Here is a 20,168-nt window from a genome sequence, read left to right on the forward strand (position 1 = left end):
AGTAAAAGCATTCACAGGCACTTATGGGACTCTAAATAAAGGATTATACCTGAGAGACATCCATCATCTGCTTAATTTGATTTTTCATCTTCTCTTTCCGGTCACCTAAAAAACAAAACACTTTCATTGCTTTTTCTTCCCTTGCGTTTTAAATCTGTATTTTCTTGATTTATACAAAAATAAATAATTATCATGTTCAAACATTTAAAGAACAAACAAAAATAGAACAGGATTAGACTGACTTTTAAGAGAACTGCAAACCTAGATTCAAAAAGTGAATTCCCATTTGCACAATAAACATGTTATACATGCCATTCTTGAGCAAGAAGAAACATGTGACATAAAGCTCTTTCTTCAATCTCAGATCTGTCTCCACTTGGGTTTAGTAAGTGTCTCATTCAGAAAGATTCCCTCCTATTCTCCTCCAGAATTGGCTATCAGGTGTGGTTTAAAACACTCACTACGTAAGCAATATCCAACTTGAGAGACGCCATCTAGAAACACTTTCCTCATCAGTAAACACTGCTACCCTATCTTCTACTCTTCTTCTACCCCATCTTCCACTGCTTCTACTCTCATGGCCTTAGTTTCTGGATCCAACCACCTCAGTATTCTTAAAATCAGTTGTGGGCCTTAAAATCAAACAGCTCCTGAGATGACGAGTTTTAAAATGTTATCTCCATGAAATTGAGAAATTCAGTTTCTACTACTGTGTATGTTCAATACTTAGAGGTATAAGACATGACCAGTGCAGCTCCCGTGCACCCTTCTAGTCTCAATGGGATGTAAAAACACAGTCAGGTTCCTTGCATGCTTATTGCTACACCATACCCTAGCAATCCACCTCTGCCCAATGCAAATAGACATATACACAAATCCAGTGATATGTGTTAACAACTCTAAAGCTTAAGAGGAAATGCAGCCAGCTGAAAAGTAGCACTGGTGTACTTAGAGACAGGAAGGGAAAAGGGGTCCGTCCTCCTGGAGACCCATCTTACCTGCCGCTTCTCCACTTGCTAATTCATCTGAATCATTTCCTCCTTTATTTTCACCCTCAGATTCAGATTCACATTCTAATGGATTCAACTGTGTAATGCAATTAGTCAAATCCTAGAAAAGAAGTAAAAGGGCATTAAGTCTTTCCATTTTAGTTCAACAGATTTCATGATAATTCACAAGAATTAAGCTTGTATTCATGAGAATATACTTACATTAATATATCCATCCTTGTGAGTAAGAGCTACTTCCACATTTTTCTGAGACTTCTCTAATGATTTGATTTGTTCACTGAGCTCAGCATGTAATTTACTCCAGTCTTCGATTTCCTGCTGCAACTGAAAAGTTAAAACGCATGATTCCCACAGGTTAGGGCTTTTGCACCGGGGACAAGACCAAGTGAATGAGACGGGGAGGTAAGGAGCCATGCCTCTCCTTAGCCTGTCACTGTGGGCTAAGACCTTGGTTAAGTGGGAGGAGAGAGTGACCCCAATCCTCAGAGCCGTAGTGAGAACATCAGAGCTGACAAGAAAATTGATCTCGTTTATTGCATCCTTCAAAAAATTATAGCCAATTCAAATAATTTACTTCCAGAAGGAACTGAAGGGCTCATCCTACTATCTCTCAAGTCTAGACTCCTGATCATGTAACCTTTCCTTCACTAGTGAAGCAGTAACTACTAAAAGGAGGGTGATAAAATATCTAATTCTTAGGTTTAAAAAGTCAATCTATTACCCACTTAAGGCTACTCAAGTTAATAGTAACTGGTGTTTGACAAAACAAGACTAAACACTGTTTAATAAATGGTGTTGGGAAAACTGGCTAGCCATGTGCAGAAAGCAGAAACTGGACCCCTTCCTGACACCTTACGCTAAAATTAAATCCAGATGGATTAAAGACTTAAACATAAGACCTGGCACCATAAAAACCCTAGAAAAAAATCTAGGCAAAACCATTCAGGACATAGGAGGAGGCAAGGACTTCATGACCAAAACACCAAAAGCACTGGCAGCAAAAGCCAAAATAGACAAATGGGACCTAATCAAACTCCACAGCTTCTGCACAGCAAAAGAAACAGTCACTAGAGTGGATCAGCAACCAACAGAATGGGAAAAAATTTTTGCAGTTTACCCATCTGACAAAGGACTGATATCCAGAATTTACAAAGAACTCAAACAGGTTTACAAGAAAAAAACAAACAAGCCCATTCAAAAATGAGCAAAGGATATGAACAGACACTTTACAAAAGAAGACATATATGAGGCCAACAAACATATGAGAAAATGCTCATCATCACTGGTCATCAGAGAAATGCAAATCAAAACTACATTGAGATATCATCTCACGCCAGTTAGAATGGTGATCATTAAAAAATCTGGAGACAACAGATGCTGGAGAGGATGTGGAGAAATAGGAACACTTTTACACTGCTGGTGGGAGTGTAAATTAGTTCAACCACTGTGGAAGACAGTGTGGCGATTCCTCAAGGACCACAAATAAGAAATTCCATTTGACCCAGCAATCCTATTACTGGGTATATATCCAAAGGACTATAAATCATTCTACTATAAGGACATATGCCCACAAATGTTCATTGCAGCACTGTTTACAATAGCAAAGACCTGGAACCAACCCAAATGCCCATCGATGACAGACTGGACTGGAAAAATGTGGCACATATACACCATGGAACATTATGCAGCCATCAAAAATGATTAGTTCGTGTCCTTTGTAGGGACATGGATGAATCTGGAGAACATCATTCTCAGCAAACTGACACAAGAACAGAAAATGAAATACCGCATATTCTCACTCATAGGCAGGTGATGAACAATGAGAACACATGGACACAGGGAGGGGAGCACTACACACTGGGGTCTATTGCGGGGAATAGGAGAGGGACAGTGCGGGGGGAGCTGGGGAGGGATAGCATGGGAGAAATGCCAGATGTGGGTGAAGGGGAGGAAGACAGCAAATCACACTGTCACGTGTGTACCTATGCAACTATCTTGCATGTTCTGCACATGTACCCCAAAACCTAAAATGCAATTAAAAAAAAAAAAAACAAGACTAAAAACTCTGATAAGCAAAATAAATTGTACAGAAAATCCGGAACAGACAGAAAATGTATACCTATACTCAATTTGGAAGTACAGTTTAAACTTGGCATATCTAAGAACAGAATCCTGCATGTACCTTACCTTAAAAATAGATCTGAAAAATGGCATTCATGTGATATGATATTGGGTTCTCCATTTTACATGACCCAGGGCATGTACTTTCCTTTACCTGCTCTTTTTTCTTCTTAAGCCTAGCATTTTCTTCTTGAACCCGATGGAATTCAGACTTCACCTTCTCTTCACTAAGCTTAGCTTCAGTAAGTGCAATTTGAACCTAATGCAAAACACTCCTATTAGTGAATTAATTCCAAAGAAAACCAAAAAAAGTTACTTTCCCAACCCAACATCACGTAGTTTTCATTTTTTACAAATTTTAGCACATGTCAAATTTTTGCTCCTCAATAAAACTATGATATGGTTTTAACATCCTGCAGGAATTATAGTTAGCTTTACCTCTGAAAATTCTGAAGCATCCATGGAAATAACATCTTTTAACTTCTCAATAGATTTCTTCTTTTCTGATATCTGCCATGTAAAAACAGAACACAAAGTGCATATTAGGATTTCAGTAGAAACACTGGGATATACACTAAAAAGAGGAAACATCAACAAAGTATATCCCAGAGCCATCCTGTGTTTCAGGTAAAAGCAGGTTTTTCAGTTTTGCCCTAGAGAAAAATCAAGAACTTAAAGAGGTAAGGGAAAATAATCAAAGGCATAAATATTTCATGGCATACACAACCTTCCTTGTTAGAATAAAATGTGGTAGACGGCGAGACTAAAAGATGAAAGAAAGGAAATTGAAGAAACTTTCAAGTTAACCAGTTCAAATCAATGTGTTTTTTTTCCCTTGAGAGAAAAAAAAAATCCCCAAGGTACTTTAAAAATTCTCTTGCCTAAATTAAAAATGGTAGAATTGGAGTGAGAATAGACAGACCATGCATATACAAGAATTTCAAATCACTGATGAAGATCCTGGCTCCTCAAGGGCATGGGGCATAATCCTTCACTTTTTAACTGTGCGCTGTGTTGCTAACTTCCTTCCAAAGAGTACAATAATGCAAAAGGTTAAAAAAAAAGGAATTTTACAGTGAAGAACCTGGCAATACTAAGCTCAGTTAGGTCATCAAGATTAATAGGATGTGGGATTTATGGGAACCCTCTTTACTATCTTTGCAATTTTTATGTCATTCTGAAACTATTCTATTAATAAAGTAAAATGCTTATAGTGAAGGAAAAAAAATGCAAAACAACAACAACAAAAAAACCCCAAGGACTGTTCAACTCGATTGTGGTTTCTTAATTGCTCCACATGTTTTGGAGGCAGAGCCAAGCAATACAACAATTACCTAGGGTTGAGAACCAAAATACTTCCTAGGCCCTAAGAGTAACTTCTTGTGCAAGTACTTAAAATCCCACAAAAAACAGACAGAAGTAGGTTCAACTTCCCTAACTCGCACTCTTACTTCACAGAACATCATGGAAAATAAAAAGTTCAACTCCATCTACAGAGTTCAAAAACCAAATTATTAGTAACACTTAGGCAGCAAAACGCTTACCAAATCCTGATTCTTGACACTCTGTTCTCTCGCAGATTCTAACATAACACAAAGTGTTTTAGCTTTGTCACCCAGAATTTCCTTTTCTTTTTCAAGTTTCTCAATTTTATCCTACAAAAAAGATTTTAAGATTAGTTATACTCATTAATTTTTACTTTTGTTTTAAAATGTAATTCCCAAAAGAAGTTTTTACCTTAAATTTAATTGCTTTACCAGGGAGAATCATTCTTTGTTTCCTGGTTTCTTGAATATGTTTCTTTAATTCCTTGATCTACAAATAATAAAGCATTCAGAATCCACAAAAACACAGTATTGTGCTATTGGAACTTACTTGAAAGTGACTGACCTCTTATCGAAGAAAACAGCACTTTACACATATGATTGCTTAAGATCTGGATGGTTTATAGGAATTCATGGAATAATAAATATTTTTAAATACCATAGTAACTGAACTATAAGGCAGGTGAAAATCATTCATGCTGGGACCATGGTAAAAAAAACACAAAAAAATAATTATACCTTCTGTTCATAATTTGACAATTTCTGTTCAAGTTCTGTATTTTCTTTCTTTTTTTTTTGAGACGGAGTTTCGCTCTCGTTACCCAGGCTGGAGTGCAATGGCGCGATCTCCACTCACCGCAACCTCCGCCTCCTGGATTCAGGCAATTCTCCTGCCTCAGCCTCCTGAGTAGCTGGGATTACAGGCACACGCCACCATGCCCAGCTAATTTTTTGTATTTTTAGTAGAGACGGGGTTTCACCATGTTGACCAGGATAGTCTCGATCTCTTGACCTCGTGATCTACCCGCCTCGGCCTCCCAAAGTGCTGGGATTATAGGCGTGAGCCACTGCGCCTGGCAAGTTCTGTATTTTCTTTCCTAATAATCTTCAGCTTCTCAGAAATCTGCTGTTCGGTGACTGAATAAAGAAAATATGTAAGGTTATTATGATCACTAAATGAAACTGAATTACCCTGTGTATCAGCAGAAAGACATGTTATCTGACACTATGAGGAAAAAGAACTTCTTAGCATAACTATTATGGTTTTGAAATGTGATATGGTTTGGATTGTGTCCCCACCAAATCTCAAGTCAAATTATCGTCCCCAGTGTTGGAGCTGGGGCTTGGTGGGAGGTGATTGGATTATGGGGGGAGCTTCTCATGAGTGGTTTATCACCATCCCTGTGGTGCTGTTCTTGTGACAGTGACTGAGTTCTTGTGGAGTCTGGTTGTTTAAAAGTGTGCAGCACCTCCCCGCTCACTCTCTCTTGCTCCTGTTCCTGCCATGTAAGACGGCCTGCTCTTGCTTTGCCTCTTGCTATGGGTAAAAGCTCCCTGAGGCCTCCCCAGAGGCAGATGCCACTATGCTTCCTGCATACCCTGCAGAATTATGAGCTAATTAAACCTCTTTCTCATAAATTACCCAGTCTCAGGTATTTGTTTTTTTGACAGGGTCTCGGTCTGTTGCCCAGGCTGGAGTTCAGTGGCACAATCTCAGCTCACTGCAAACTCCACCTCCCGAGCTCAAGCAATTCTCCTGTCTCAGACTCCCAAGCACCTGAGACCACAGGTGTGTGCCACCACACCCGGCTAATTTTTGTATTTTTTTTTTTATATAGATATGGGGTTTCTCCATGTTGCCCAGGCTGGTCTCAAACTCCTGAGCTCAAGCAATCCTCCTGCCTCGGCCTCTCAAAGTGTTGGGATTACAGGCATGAGCCATCCCACCTGGCCTTAGGTTATTTCTTTACAGCAGTGTGAGAACAGATTAATACAAAAAGCAATCTGCTAATAGGAATAAGAATGTTAAAATAGTTACAATTTAAGAAAAATATAATAAGAACCTTTATTTCAATGAGAGTCTAATTTAAATTTATTTCCAAGATGGGAAAGACAGTAAAACGTTATAGGTCAATATTCCTCCCTGCATGAAGCATTTTTTCTTCTCAGAAAATGGAATTGCTTCAAATATGTCATTGGCAAAGAGAAACAGAAAATGCAAGCATGCTGATTTATATTTCTAGTCCTGAAATTATCTACTTAAATAAATATTTAATATACTAAATCATTAGGACAGAAAAACTGGTCACATGTAATAAACTAGTACATCAATGTTTAAGGTAAATCTGCCCCCAATGAAACTAATCTTCTCCCTACTCCCACAATTTGTTCCTCCTCATCTCCTCTCTGAGTTGGCAGCATCACCATTTATTCTATCATCCAAGCTAGCAACCTAGGAAGAGGAGAGTTTTCATAAGCTGTAAGTCAGTCAGACATCAGAAGTCACTAAAACTACTTCCATATAAAACCCATATCAAACACCAATACAGAGGGAATAGTACAAATAACAAAACAAGCCTAAAGATTTACCTTGATATACTCTACTCTTCACCTAGAAAGGACAAATAGAAATGAAATCTTATGTCAAACATTTCATTAATAGGTGTATATAGTTCCTAACACAACAGTTGGAATTGTAACCAAATGAGAATTTAATAACAGTTTGCTTTAGCATAATAAATCCACAAGATTAAAACATTTAAAAAGGTTATAAAAGCATTTCAAATTTAACCAGTAGTGATATGTTGCAGTCTGACAGATAAAGCACTAAGATAAATATCTTACTCCGCAGCTAAAGATATGTTTACATATCTAAATGAACACCAGTCGTATGAAATGATCACTTAACTTGAATAACACAAATGGCTAATATTTTTATAATAAATATATTAACATTTTATTTTCTCAAAGTCACTTATTTGACAACTCCAAAGAGACGAATGAAATCTAAAAACATTGACTACTCAAAAAGACTCTGAGGAAACAAAATTAAAGGTATAATCTTCGTATTAAGATACACCTCTTTTGCTTTCCAGAAAATATCTGAGAAATCCTGTTCAAAGTTGACTACTGGCTGAATTTAGAAACAATTATATTAACACTAAGGTAGATCATTTGACTTTCTTAGACCACTAAAAACAGTGCTCATGAACCTGACAGGGAAGGGAAGATTGCTAGAGGAAAATGCACAAGCAACAAGAGAAATGACAACTATCATCTTCCTGAAAGGGCAAAACCCAAATCATCCCCCAAAGACAGCACTAAATTATGGGACAATAAAAGCCAAGCAGTAACTAATTTTTTTGTTTTTGTTTTTTCTGAGACAGAGTTTAGCTCTTGTTACCCAGACTGGAGGGCAATGGCGCAATCTCGGCTCACCGCAACCTCTGCCTCCTGGGTTCAGGCAATTCTCCTGCTTCAGCCTCCTAGTAACTAATTTTTAAAAAAGAATATTACTAAATTTCTTTGCAACCCAGAACATATTTATCCCTTTCAAATGTTATAAATGGTGATGAGATACTAACACCAGTTCACAAATCACCCATAATAATCTCACTAAATTAATATACTGTTTACATAATACACTGTATAATATACTGTTATTATATATAGCAATATACTGTATACATAATAATTACAGTATCTAAATCTCACTTAAAATACTATTACTATAGGAATATACATTCAGAAATTTCCAACATGCAAAGAAATTACTATCTCTCTAACGGCCTTGCTAATGAGAGTAAACTTCCTGTGCTCCATTTCACCCAAACTAACAGGCAAGCAGAGACCAAGGTTCCAAAACTCAAATGCTGAGGCTGAGGAACAGAAGTTAGGACACAGAGCCTATATAACTTTCTGAAAAACAAAAAAGGTGTTAGACTTTTTTTATTAATAGGAGAAACAAGAGTGGGAAATGTAAAATGTTTTCAGCTTTTCCTCTTCCATTTACCCTTTGATTCTCCCTTTTTATCTGAGAAAAAGGCCCGTGAGGTTCAAGAAAGCCTGACAGGAAGAAAGACCCTTCTTTATAAGTGATTTTACAATCAACTGTGAAAGCAGAGAAAAATTATTAACGATGATATATCTGATATAATTAGGAAAGCAGAAGAAGAATACTTAGTTTTAGAAAGATTTGCATTCAATTATTTTGGCCATTTTAACTGTTAAATTTCAATCAAAAGCTTTTCATACCTGCAAAGCTCATTTATACAAAATAATCTTCTCCTAATTATGTTAAATAACATATTCTCCCAAATATGTTAAGCTAAATGCAATACAGTATAATCATAAGTATGTACAAGTATGAGTATATACACTTATACGTACATATGTTTAAGTCTGAAAGATAAATTCTGCACAGAAGACTAAAAGATTAAAAAAACTTAATGGTGTGTCTTTGCACATGATATAATCTGTATTTCCAAATAAAAAATATTTTGAGTAAAATAGTACATAATCAAATCAGAAACACACATCTTTTAAACACTGAAAACTTACCTCATCTAGATAAAAGAATTTTTATCATTTTGTTGTATTTCCCTGCAGCATTTATTTTCTGTGTGTATATTTATGACAGTTTATCTACACCTTAAAGGGTTAGTTTCTACTTTTTTTCTACTTCATGTCAAATTGTGAGTATTTGTTGTGCTCCTGTTTTTGAATTATATAAAGCAGACTAATATCCCATTATATGAACATAAAATAATTTAACAATTTTCCTACTGTGAATCACAGTAGGTTGTGCAAAGTTTTCACTCTAATACTGTTCATTGAATGCTCTTATGTAAGATATTTATAACTTTTTTTTGGATACAGATTCTCACTCTGTTGTCCAGGCTGGAGTGCAGTGGCACAATCTGCCTCCACGGTTCAAGCGATTCTCCTGCCTCAGCCTCCAGAGTAGCTGGGATTACAAGCTTCTGCCACCACACCCAGCTAATTTTTGTATTTTTGGTAGAGATGGGGTTTCATCTTGTTGCCCAGGCTGGTCTCAAACGCCTAGCCTCATGTGATCCACCTGCCTCAGCCTCCCAAAATGCTAGGATTACAGGTATGAGCTACCAGGCCCAGCCATGCAAGATATTTAATGTATGACTGGTTATTTCTTTTAATTAATTAGTTTATTTATTTATTTATTTATTCATTTGGAGATGGAGTCTCACTCTGTGGCCTAGGCTGGAGTGCAGTAGCACATCTGGTCTCATTGCAGCCTCCGCCTCCCAGGTTCAAGTGATTCTCTGCCTCAGCCTCTCAAGTAGCTGGAATTACAGGCGTGTGTCATGACACCAGCTAATTTTTTAATTTTTAGTAAAGATGAAGTTTCATCATGTTGGCCAGGCTGGTCTCAAAATCATCGACTCAGTGATCTGCATGCCTTGGACTCCCAAAGTGCTGAGATTAGAGGTGCGAGCCATCGTGCCCGGCCAACTAGTTATTTCTTTTGGATAGATTACTAGACATAGATAGTAATACAATATAAAAGGAGATAACCATCTTTAAGACTTCTGACTCATATCATGAAACTACTTTTCAGGACGGCTCTAAGAATTCCCAATTCTACTAACAGTGTACATATAACCTATCTAATTGTTTTTTTTTCCTTTTTGAGTTGAGATAAAGACCCAACTAATTCTTATTATTTAAATTTTGATATAAGGGACATATAAATTGAAATTTTCCCATCCAGATTATACATGTTATCTTGTTTACTTAAGAATTTATAAACACAAGGGCCAATTGTAGTGACTCACACCCGTAATCCCAGCACTTTGGGAGGCTGAGGCGGGTGGATCACAAGGTCAGGAGTTCAAGACCAGCTTGGCCAAGATGGTGAAACCCCATCTCTACTAAAAATAAGAAAAAAAAAAAAATTAGCTGGGAATGGTGGTGGGCGCCAATTATCCCAGCTACTCAGGAGGCTGAGGCAGAGAATTGCTTGAACCCAGGAGACGGAGGTTGCAGTGAACCAAGAGCTGCCTAGGGGACAGAGCAAGACTCTGTCTCAAAAAAGAAAAAAGACAATTTACCAAGACAAAAATTACACCAAATTATTTTACAGGGTTAGCTTGAATTAAAAGCGTTAATTTCTGTTCTTGTTAGTAACTAAAAAAGAAACAAAAGGGCTATGATTATAAAACCATACTGGAATCTATGAGATATAGTATACATTAATTTACTCACAACAAGGATAGTTCTCCAGAAGACAACAGCAACTGAAGCAATTCCCAAGAAGGCAGTGATAAGAACAGGTTTCCATGGCAGTCCATAAAAATCAGGCCCAGGCTGAACATCATCAGGCAATGTAGAAACTAGCTGAAAACGGCATATTAGAAATAATGAGAAACCTTAAAGAAACTTAACATAAAGCAGTCACAAAGACTCATCCATAGAAACTCTAAAACAACTCTGTCAGATACCTATCCCCTCAAATATCTTCCATAGCTCTCACTGCTTCAAGAAAAATAGGACACTGGGAGTCTTATACTTATTGTTTGGCTTGTAGTGTTTCAAAATATTATGAGTCTAAATGTCCTTAGGTTGAGCATGTATTTCTAGTTTGCAATAGGCCCTTTCAAAATATTATGAGTCTAAATGTCTTTAGGTTGAGCATGTATTTCTAGTTTGCAATAGGCCCTGATACAATATGTTATCTAAAACATGGCTAGAATCTCTCTGGATCATACTTTTCTCTTGAATAAGTTGGTTTTTGTTGCTTAAGAAAACACAAAAGACAAAAAACCTTAGATATACACGTGATTAACTTTTTATGGCTAAAAATAAAACCAATATTATTATAATGAATACCACAAAGAAGTGCTATTCCTCTAAGATTTACAATCTTAAATCAACTCTTACATAAACAAAGAACAAATGCTGAGTAAATTATGATAGCTACTGATAATTGATCTACATAAACTGCTTTGAATTTAGTGCCTTAATTCTAAATATTTCCTTGAAGACAGTACATTAAACACCTGTCTGCTCTATGCTGTTTCACGGTCCTCTGCAAGTACACTATGGTACTGGCCCTATCTCCCAATAGTGCCGGGGTTATAGTGAAAAGACCTGTAGGCTGTGTTTTGATCATGACTGTACACCAGAACATAAAGTGCTGTCATTTCGTTAAGTACTCAATTAAAACAAAAGTGACGAAACCTCAAACACACTTCCACCTGACTCCCTAAACAGCTTAAAACGTCTTGCCTTCCTCGGATCTGACACTCCGTTTCTCCTTTGCATAGACAATGGATGCCCCCACTCTGCTTAGAATTCGTTCACCCGCCTGCCAAAGGTGGGGTCCCTCCCTGGGAATGGGTACCCTCACCTCCAGCAGCTTGGCTATGAAGGCTGCGTAGAGCAGCGACAGGGATCCCAGAAGTTCCGGGTCCCCGGGGTGGCAGGAGAGAAGATACAGTGGCAGGTACTGAGTCCATTGTGTACAACAGCTGAACACAAGCTGTTCTTCCCTGCGGAACGGCAGTGGGCCCCTATGTTTCAGAGCTTCCTCCTTCGGAAAGGCTCCAGTTCAAGGGGGCGGATGCTGGGATTGAACTTCGCCTTTCAGCTGCCGGCACTTTCGCTTTAGGCCGCCCATAAAACACGTCATCAGCCACTGCCCCCTGGCACAGGTCACCGCACCAAAGGAGACGGCCCGTAGGGGCGGGGCTAGAGTGGACGGAACCAACTGCTGAGCGAGCAGGGGGAAAAGAGCAAACAGAGCTGGAGGGAAAGAATCCAAGTCAACAGAGGCGGAGGTGACTGGCACTTCCGCCAGAAACCGGCGATTTTTTTTTCTTTTTTTTACAAAGACAAATATTTATTCATTAAGTAAATATTCAATGAATACTTTTTTTTTTTATAAATTGCATTTTAGGTTTTGGGGTACATGTGCAGAACATGCAAGATAGTTGCATAGGTACACACGTGGCAGTGTGATTTGCTGCCTTCCTCCCCTTCACCCGCATCTGGCATTGCTCCCCATGCTATCCCTCCCCAGGAACCAGCAATTTAAAAATCCCGGAGTGAGGAGGCCAGGGAGCGACTCAGAGGAGTATTGTGGGCGGCAGCTGGGTAAAGGGAGAAAGGCAGGCCTCTCGTGCCAGCCCGGAGCTGGCCCTTCCTGTCACAGCGTGAAAGGACCACCACTCAGATGTGGTGCCATTGCCCTGCGCGGTCTTTCTGCCCTTCCCACTCAGTCCTCTGCTTACTGTTCCGCCTCCAGGCCTCCATTGCACACGCTCTCTTACATTCTTGCTGACACTATTAAAAAGCCTTACCCAGGAGTCATGTCATCGTGTCACCTCCCCCGCATGCACATGGGTTCAGTTATGGGTCCCACTTTTTATTTTGGACAGTGGCTGTGGGGAAGAGGAGGGAGTTTCCCTATGTTGCCCAAGCTGGACTCGAACTCTGGGACTCAAGCCATCTGAGAAGCTGGGACAAGAAGTGGCTGGCCACATCTTAAGGTTATATGGCTTGTGGAAAAGGACAAGGATAATGAATAGTATGGAAATCACATTCCAAAAGTTAAAGAAACTGGGGGCATTTGATATGTAGGGGAAACAGATGATATCTGTAGATAAAGATAACCATTCTTAGACCTTTAAAGGTCTATCTTTGGCCAGGCACGGTGGTTCACGCCTGCAATCCCATCATTTTGGGAGGCTGAGGTGGGCGGATCACGAGGTCAAGAGATGGAGACCATCCTGACTAACATGGTGAAACCCCATCTCTACTAAAAATACAAAAATTAGCTTGGCATGGTGGCGCACGCCTGTGGTCCCAGCTACTCGGGAGGCTGAGGCAGGAGAATCATTTGAACCCAAGAGGCGGAGGTTACAGTGAGCCAAAATCAAGTCACTGACCTCCAACCTGGCAACAGATCAAGACTCCGTCTCAAAACAAAACAAAAAAAGCCTAAAGTCAGCTGAGAGGAACAACCAAGCAAGAAGAAACAGTAAAACCCTGAGAAAGAAGAGAAATGAAGGGTGCAATGTGAGAGGAGAGTGGGATCTATAATCACAGAATGGTACTGGCCCAAGAATGCAGACAGATCACAGGGGAGAATAAAAAATCCAGAAATAGACCCAACTGCCCTGGAAATTTGGGATACAGCAAGTCAGCTGGGAAAAACCAGAGTTTCTAATAAGTGGTATTACATATCTAGATAACAATATGGAAAATGATAAAATTGGATCTTTTTCTTAGCATTCATAAATTCCAAGTGTATCAGAAACCTGAATGCAAAAAATGAAAACAAGTAGTAGAAAATATTGTGTGAATGTCTCTATGTATTATGTGAGTGGGGAAGACCTTCCTAATTATGTATCAGAATCCAAAAGCAACAAAGGAAAAGATTTGTAAATTTGATTACAGAAAAACAAAAAAACTTGCCCAACCCCAATCCACAAAAATTGCAAAATAAGCAGAGTTGGCAATGATAACCTAAGAAAAAATATTTGTAACATATTTTGAAGGATTAATATTCCTAAAATATAAAGTGCTTTATAAATAAGAAGATGGTGGCTAACAAACCTAGAGAAAAATGGGCTGAGGAAATGAGCAGATCCCATGAAAAGAAATGCAAATAATTAAAAAACACATAGAAACATGCTCTGACTCTCTCATAATAAAAGAAATGCAAATTGAACCTTACAATGAAATATGATTTCTCACTTATCTTGGCAAGATCCAAACATTTGACAACACACTCTGTAGGTGAGAGAATGTGGAAGAAGCAGGCACTCTCATTCTCTGCTGATTTTTATATAAAATCATACAACCCCTATGATTTGGCAATGTCTCCCAAAATAACTAGTTTATTTGCCTACTGACTCAACAATCCCACTTCTAAAGATCTAAAAGATACTGGGGATCTAACAACAAATGCTGGAAAAAATATATGCACAAAACTATATTATTAGAGCATTACTTACAACAAAAGACTGGAAACAACCAAAATGGTCATCAATGAAAGACATATTGAATACAATGAAGTATACTGTGAAGCTATAAAAGAAAATAATTTTATATACTGCTAGGGTATGGTGTCAGAATTAAATTTTTTTAAAAGGTAAAGTAGAGGCCTATCTTCAAGTTGAATAAAAGTGGACATTTATCTAAGAAAGTAAGGATGTTTTCTTTACAGCTTTGAAGGAAGTATGACATTCAGTAAGTTATGTGTATTTAAAGTGCACGGTTTGATCATTTTGGCATATGAACACACCTGTGAAACCATCATTGCAATCAACATAGTGAACCTCCCAAAGTCTCCTTATTCCCTTTGTAATCTCCTGCTCCTTTCCACCCTTCTCTGCTCCCCAAGCAGAATTTCTGTTATAGTAGATTAGTTTGCATTTCGTAAAGTTGGATATGTATGTAATAATGCATGATTATTATTTTCTCTAGCTTCTCTCATTCAACATAATTTGAGATTCACCCACATTGCTACACGTATCTATGATGGTTCATTTGTTTCTATTGCGGAGTAGTATTTCATTGCATGAATGTACCACAATCTGTTTACCTGTCACCTGTGGATGGATACTTCTTTTTTTTTTTTTTTTTTTTTTTTCCAGTTTTAGGCTTTTATAAGTAAAACTGCCAAGACTATCACGGCAATAAATCTGCTGCAGCTAGAAATGCTCAAGAACCAGCTGGACCAGGAAGTGGAATTCTTGTCCATGTCCACTGCTCAGCCCAAGGTTGTACAGACCAAGTATGTAGAAGCCAAAGACTAAACATGCTGACTAAGAGCAATGAGGGAAGAGAATTACTCATCCCACTGACAAGTTCTATGTATGTCCCTGAGAAGCTGCATGATGTGGAACATGTGCTCATCGATGTGGGAACTGTGTACCATGTAGAGAAGATAGCTGAAGATGCCAAGGACTTCTTTAAGAGGAAGACAGACTTCCTAACCAACCAGATGGAGAAAATTCAGCCAGCTCTCCGGGAGAAGCATGCCATGAAACAGGCTGTCATGGAAATGATGAGCCAGAAGATTCAGCAGCTCAGAGCCCTGGGGGCAGCTCAGGATACTGCTATGGCCTGAGAGTTTGTTGCAGAAATGGAGCAGAGGGACATCCTTTGGGTGTGGCTTCCTGATGCCAGTGAAGGAAAGGGTCTTATGTTTAATGCCAATAAATGTGCCAAAATAAACTGTCAAAAAATTGATCTACAAGTCTTTCTATGCATGTATAATTTATTTTCACTCTGGTAATGTCTCTTGGGTAAATGTTTAGGAGACGAATGGCTAGATCATATGACCAGTATAGGTTTACTTCTTAAGAAGCTGACAAGCTGTTTTCCAACATAGCTGTACCACTTCATACAGCTATCCCCACCAGAGCAGTGTATGATACTTCCTGTTCCTTCATATCTTCTCCAACACATGGTATAATCAGTTTTGAAAATTTTAGCCATTATATTAAGTGTGTAGTGGTAACTCATTGTGGTTTGAATTGATGTTTCCCTGATAATTATGCTGAATATGTTTTAGTGTGCCTACTTGTATCAGTACATCTTCCTTGGTAAAGTATTATTTCACTGGGTTACACTTTAGATGAATTTTTAGAGTTCTTTATGTATTCTGAATACAAATCTTTTATCAGATACATACTTTGCAGTAACTCTTTCCCAGTGTGTAGTTTGTGTAAGTGTATTTTGAAGATATCTTTTTATTTTGATTAACTCCAAATTATCAAATTTCTCCTTTATGAATTATACTTTTGATGTCAACGGTAAGAAATATTTGCCTAATCCAAGCTCAATAAAATTTTTCTCTTAATTTTTCCTTGAAGTTTTAGAGTTTTAGGTTTTCCATTTAAGTCTACAACCTGCTTTGTGTTAATTTATGTACACGATGTGAGGTAAGGCTCAATTTTTTGCTTATAAGTATTAAATAGTTTTGGTACCATTTGTTGAAAAGACTTTCCTTTCTCCATTTAAATGTCTTTGCAGCTTTGTCAGAAGTCTACTGTCACACACGTATAAATCTATTTCTGGATTTTCTATTTTGTTCCAATGGCCTATTCATCTACTGTCCTAATTGCTAGAGCTTTATAATAAGTCTTGAAATTACATGATGTTTGGGCTATTCTAGGTTCCCTGAATTGCAGAATTAGTTTGTCATTTTAAAAAAATCCTTCTGAGATTTTAATTGGGGTTATGTTGATGTTAGTGATCAAACTGGGGAGCTTAACAATATAGTCTTCTGACTCGCAAACAAGGTATGTCTCTCCATGTAGTTAGGTCTTCTTCAATTTCTATCAGCAATATTGTACCATTTTCAATGCATATGTCGTACACACTTTTTGCCACATTTAACCATAAGTACTTCATATTTTTGATACTATTGTATATGGAATTTAATTTCAACTTCCAATTGTTCATTGCTAGTATATGTAAATACAATTGCTTTTAGATGTAAATTTTTATCAAGCAACCTTACTAAACTTAGTACATCTAGAATGTTTTCTACATCCCACCGGATTTTATGCATGTTGACTGCAAAAAAAGACAATTTTACTTCTTTCCCAATCTGGATGCATTCTATTTCTTTTTCTTGCCTTAGTGCACTGGCTGCTGCCTTACCATGTTGAACAGATGTAATGAGAGTAGACACTCATTTCACTTCTGGATATTGGGGGAAAACAATCATTAACTACAAAGTATCATGCTCATTTTCAGTTTTTCATAAAAGTGATTTAAGTTCCATTCCTACTTTGTTGATATATTTATTGTTTTTTAAATTACATAATAATCAATTTTAGATTTTTTTCAAAGGGGTTTTTCTGCGTTTATTGAACTGAACATATGGATTGTCTTTTTAAAGTTTGTCATTACTGTTAATTTTACGCTGATTTTCAAATGTTAAATAAACTGTATTCTTGCTATAAACCCTATTTGGTCATAGAGTATTTTCTTTTTATATATTGTTGGATTTGACTTGCTAAAGTTTAGAATTTTTTTACCAATGTTTATGAGAGATACTGGTCTGTGGTTTTCCTTCTTATTTGTCTTGTCTTTGCCTTGTTTGGATATCTGGTGATATTAGCTTCATAAATGATTTGGGAAGTTATTTTCTGCTCTTCAGTTTAATAGAAGAGTTTGTGTAGAATTCGCATTATTTCTTCCAGATAAGGTTAATACAATTCAGCAGTGAATCCATCTGGGCCTGGGGCTTCCTTTGTGGAAAGGTTTATAGCTATAAATCCAATGTATTTATCTTTTTGAAATGGAGTCTCGCTCTGTTGCTCAGGATAGAGTGCAGTGGCATGATCTCAGCTCACTGCAACCTCCGCCTCCTGGTTTGAGCGATTCTCCTGCCTCAGCCTCCAGGGTAGCTAGGATTACAGGTGTGTGCCACCATGCCTGGCTAATTTTTGTATTTTTAGTAGAGACGGGGTTTCACCATGTTGGTCAGGCTGGTCTCAAACTCCTGACCTCATGATCTACCTACCTTGGCCTCCCAAAGTGCTGGAATTACAGGCATGAGCCACCATACCCAGCCAAGTGCAATTTATTTAATAGTCATAAGATTATCTGTTTTCCTGAAAGAGCTTTTGCAGTCTGTGTCTTAGAATTTCTTCATCTAAACTGTGAAATTAGTTGACATAAGTTACTCATAATATTCCCTTATTATCATTCTAACATCTGAAGAATCTGTGGTGATGTCTTCCTGATTGCTGCTATTGGTATCTGTATCCCTTCTTTCCCCGTTCACTCTGGCTATTAATCTCAAAGAACAGGTTTTGGTTACAATGATTTTCTCTCTTCCTTTTGTTTTCTATTTCATTGAATTATGCTCTTGTCTTCATTATTTCTTTTCTTCTGCTTAATTGAGGATTAGTTTGCTCTTCTTTTTCTAGTCTCTTATGGTGGAAAACAAAGTCACTTATTAAGACCTTTTTTTTTCTAATAAAGGTAGTGCTATACATTTCCCACTAGTGCTTTGGCGACACTGTACATATTCGACATATTTGTTTTCATTTTATTTATTTTTTTCTTTTCTTGAGACAAGGTCTCATTCTGTCACCCAGGCTGGAGTGCAGTGGTGCAATCTCTGCTCACTACAGCCTCAACTTTCTGGGCTCAAGCAATACTCCCACCTCAGCCTCCTGAGTGGCTGGGACTACAGGCACATGCCACCATGCCTAACCGTGTGTGTGTGTGTGTGTGTTAGAAATAGGCTTTCAATATGTTGTTCAGGCTGGTCTCGAAGTTCTGGGCCCAAGGGTTCCTCCTGCCTCAGCCTTCCAAAGTGCTAAGATGATAGGCATGAGCCTGTACCTCACCTGTTTTCATTTTCATTTATCTCAAAATAATAATTTCTCCTTTTCCTTTTAAACTCATAAGATGTTCAGAAAGAAGTGTGTCATCTGGTTTCCAAATATTTGGAGATTTTCCAGATCTTTCCATTATCGATTTCTAACCTAATTACACTGTGAAGAAAACACACTTTATACTACTTGAATCCTTTTATATTCATCAAGACTTGTTTCATGGCTGAGAATATAGTTTACTTTGGTAAATGCTCTTCCTGTGTGGACTGTTCTATCATCTGCCATTCTTCACTCCTTTGTGTAGTTCCATTATTTCCATCTGTTGTCATTTTCCATATGCCTAAAGGACTTCCTTTAACATTTCTTATGGTGCAAACATACTGGTGAATTCTTTCAGCTCTTGTATGTCAGTGTCGAAAAAGGTCTTCATTTCACCTTTGGTTTTGAAAGATATTTGCTGAGTTTGATGTTGCAGGTTAACAATATTGCTCTTCAAGTATATTAAAGCTATTACTCAATTGTATGCTCTCATGCCTTATTATTGAAGTCTAATGTCATTTGTGTCATGCTTCCTCTCTCTCTATGGAAAATGTCTTTTTTTTTTTTTTTTTTTTGAGATGGAGTTTCACTCTGCAGGCTGGAGTGCAGTGGTACAGTCTCAGCTCACTGACACCTCCGCCTCTCAGATTCAAGTGATTCTGCCACCTCAGCCTCCCGAGTGGCTGGGACTACAGGCACACGCCACCACATCTGGCTAATTTTTGTATTTTTAGTAGAGATAGGGTTTCACTGTGTTGGCAAGGCTGGCCTCGAACTTCTGACCTCGTGATTTGCCCTCCTTGGCCTCCCAAAGTGCTGGAATTACAGGCGTGAGCCACTGTGCCTGGCCCTGGCTGCTTTTAAGACTGCTCTTTATCACCTGTTTTGAGCAATTTGATTATGATAGACCTTGGAGCGGCATTCTTCATGCTTCTTGTGCTGTGTGTTTCACTTAGCTTCTTGGATCTGTGGCTTTAGAGTTCATAAATTTTGGAAAAATTTCAGCCATTATTTCTTCAAATATTTTTCCAAACACCTTTCTTCCCCTCTTCTACAGAGATTCCAGTTACACATCTATTAGGCTGCCTAACAGTGTCCCATAGCTCACTGATGCTGTGTTCATTTTTCTTGGGGTCTTTTTCCCATTTTGTTTCATTGGGGATAGTTTCTATTGCTATATCTTCTAGTTCACTCATCTTTTCATCTACAATGACAACTCTGGCATGAATACCTTCCAGTGCATTTATCATCTCAGACACCATGTAGTTTTCATCTCCAGAAATCTGATTTTGGTCTTTTTAAAAAAACAAATCTTTCATTTCCCT

The 20,168-nt window shown here is 38.0% G+C and overlaps 1 protein-coding gene and 1 pseudogene across 1 annotated transcript in view; one reads left to right on the forward strand and one right to left on the reverse strand.

Annotated features, from left to right (window-relative positions):
* Positions 1-20,168, reverse strand: part of LOC100386064 (transport and Golgi organization protein 1 homolog) — a 51,800-nt gene that overhangs the window by 12,127 nt on the left and 19,505 nt on the right. Inside the window, 11 exon segments of the mRNA XM_054248203.2 lie at positions 50-105; positions 999-1,110; positions 1,212-1,334; positions 3,286-3,390; positions 3,570-3,641; positions 4,676-4,786; positions 4,869-4,946; positions 5,195-5,229; positions 5,525-5,593; positions 7,046-7,067; positions 10,700-10,831. Of these exon segments, the coding sequence (XP_054104178.2) occupies positions 50-105; positions 999-1,110; positions 1,212-1,334; positions 3,286-3,390; positions 3,570-3,641; positions 4,676-4,786; positions 4,869-4,946; positions 5,195-5,229; positions 5,525-5,593; positions 7,046-7,067; positions 10,700-10,831 (915 nt within the window).
* LOC108589102 (prefoldin subunit 5 pseudogene) lies at positions 11,536-15,572 on the forward strand (annotated as a pseudogene).

Source organism: Callithrix jacchus, chromosome 19 (genome assembly GCF_049354715.1).
Source record: "Callithrix jacchus isolate 240 chromosome 19, calJac240_pri, whole genome shotgun sequence".
Taxonomy (NCBI): Eukaryota; Metazoa; Chordata; class Mammalia; order Primates; family Cebidae; genus Callithrix; species Callithrix jacchus.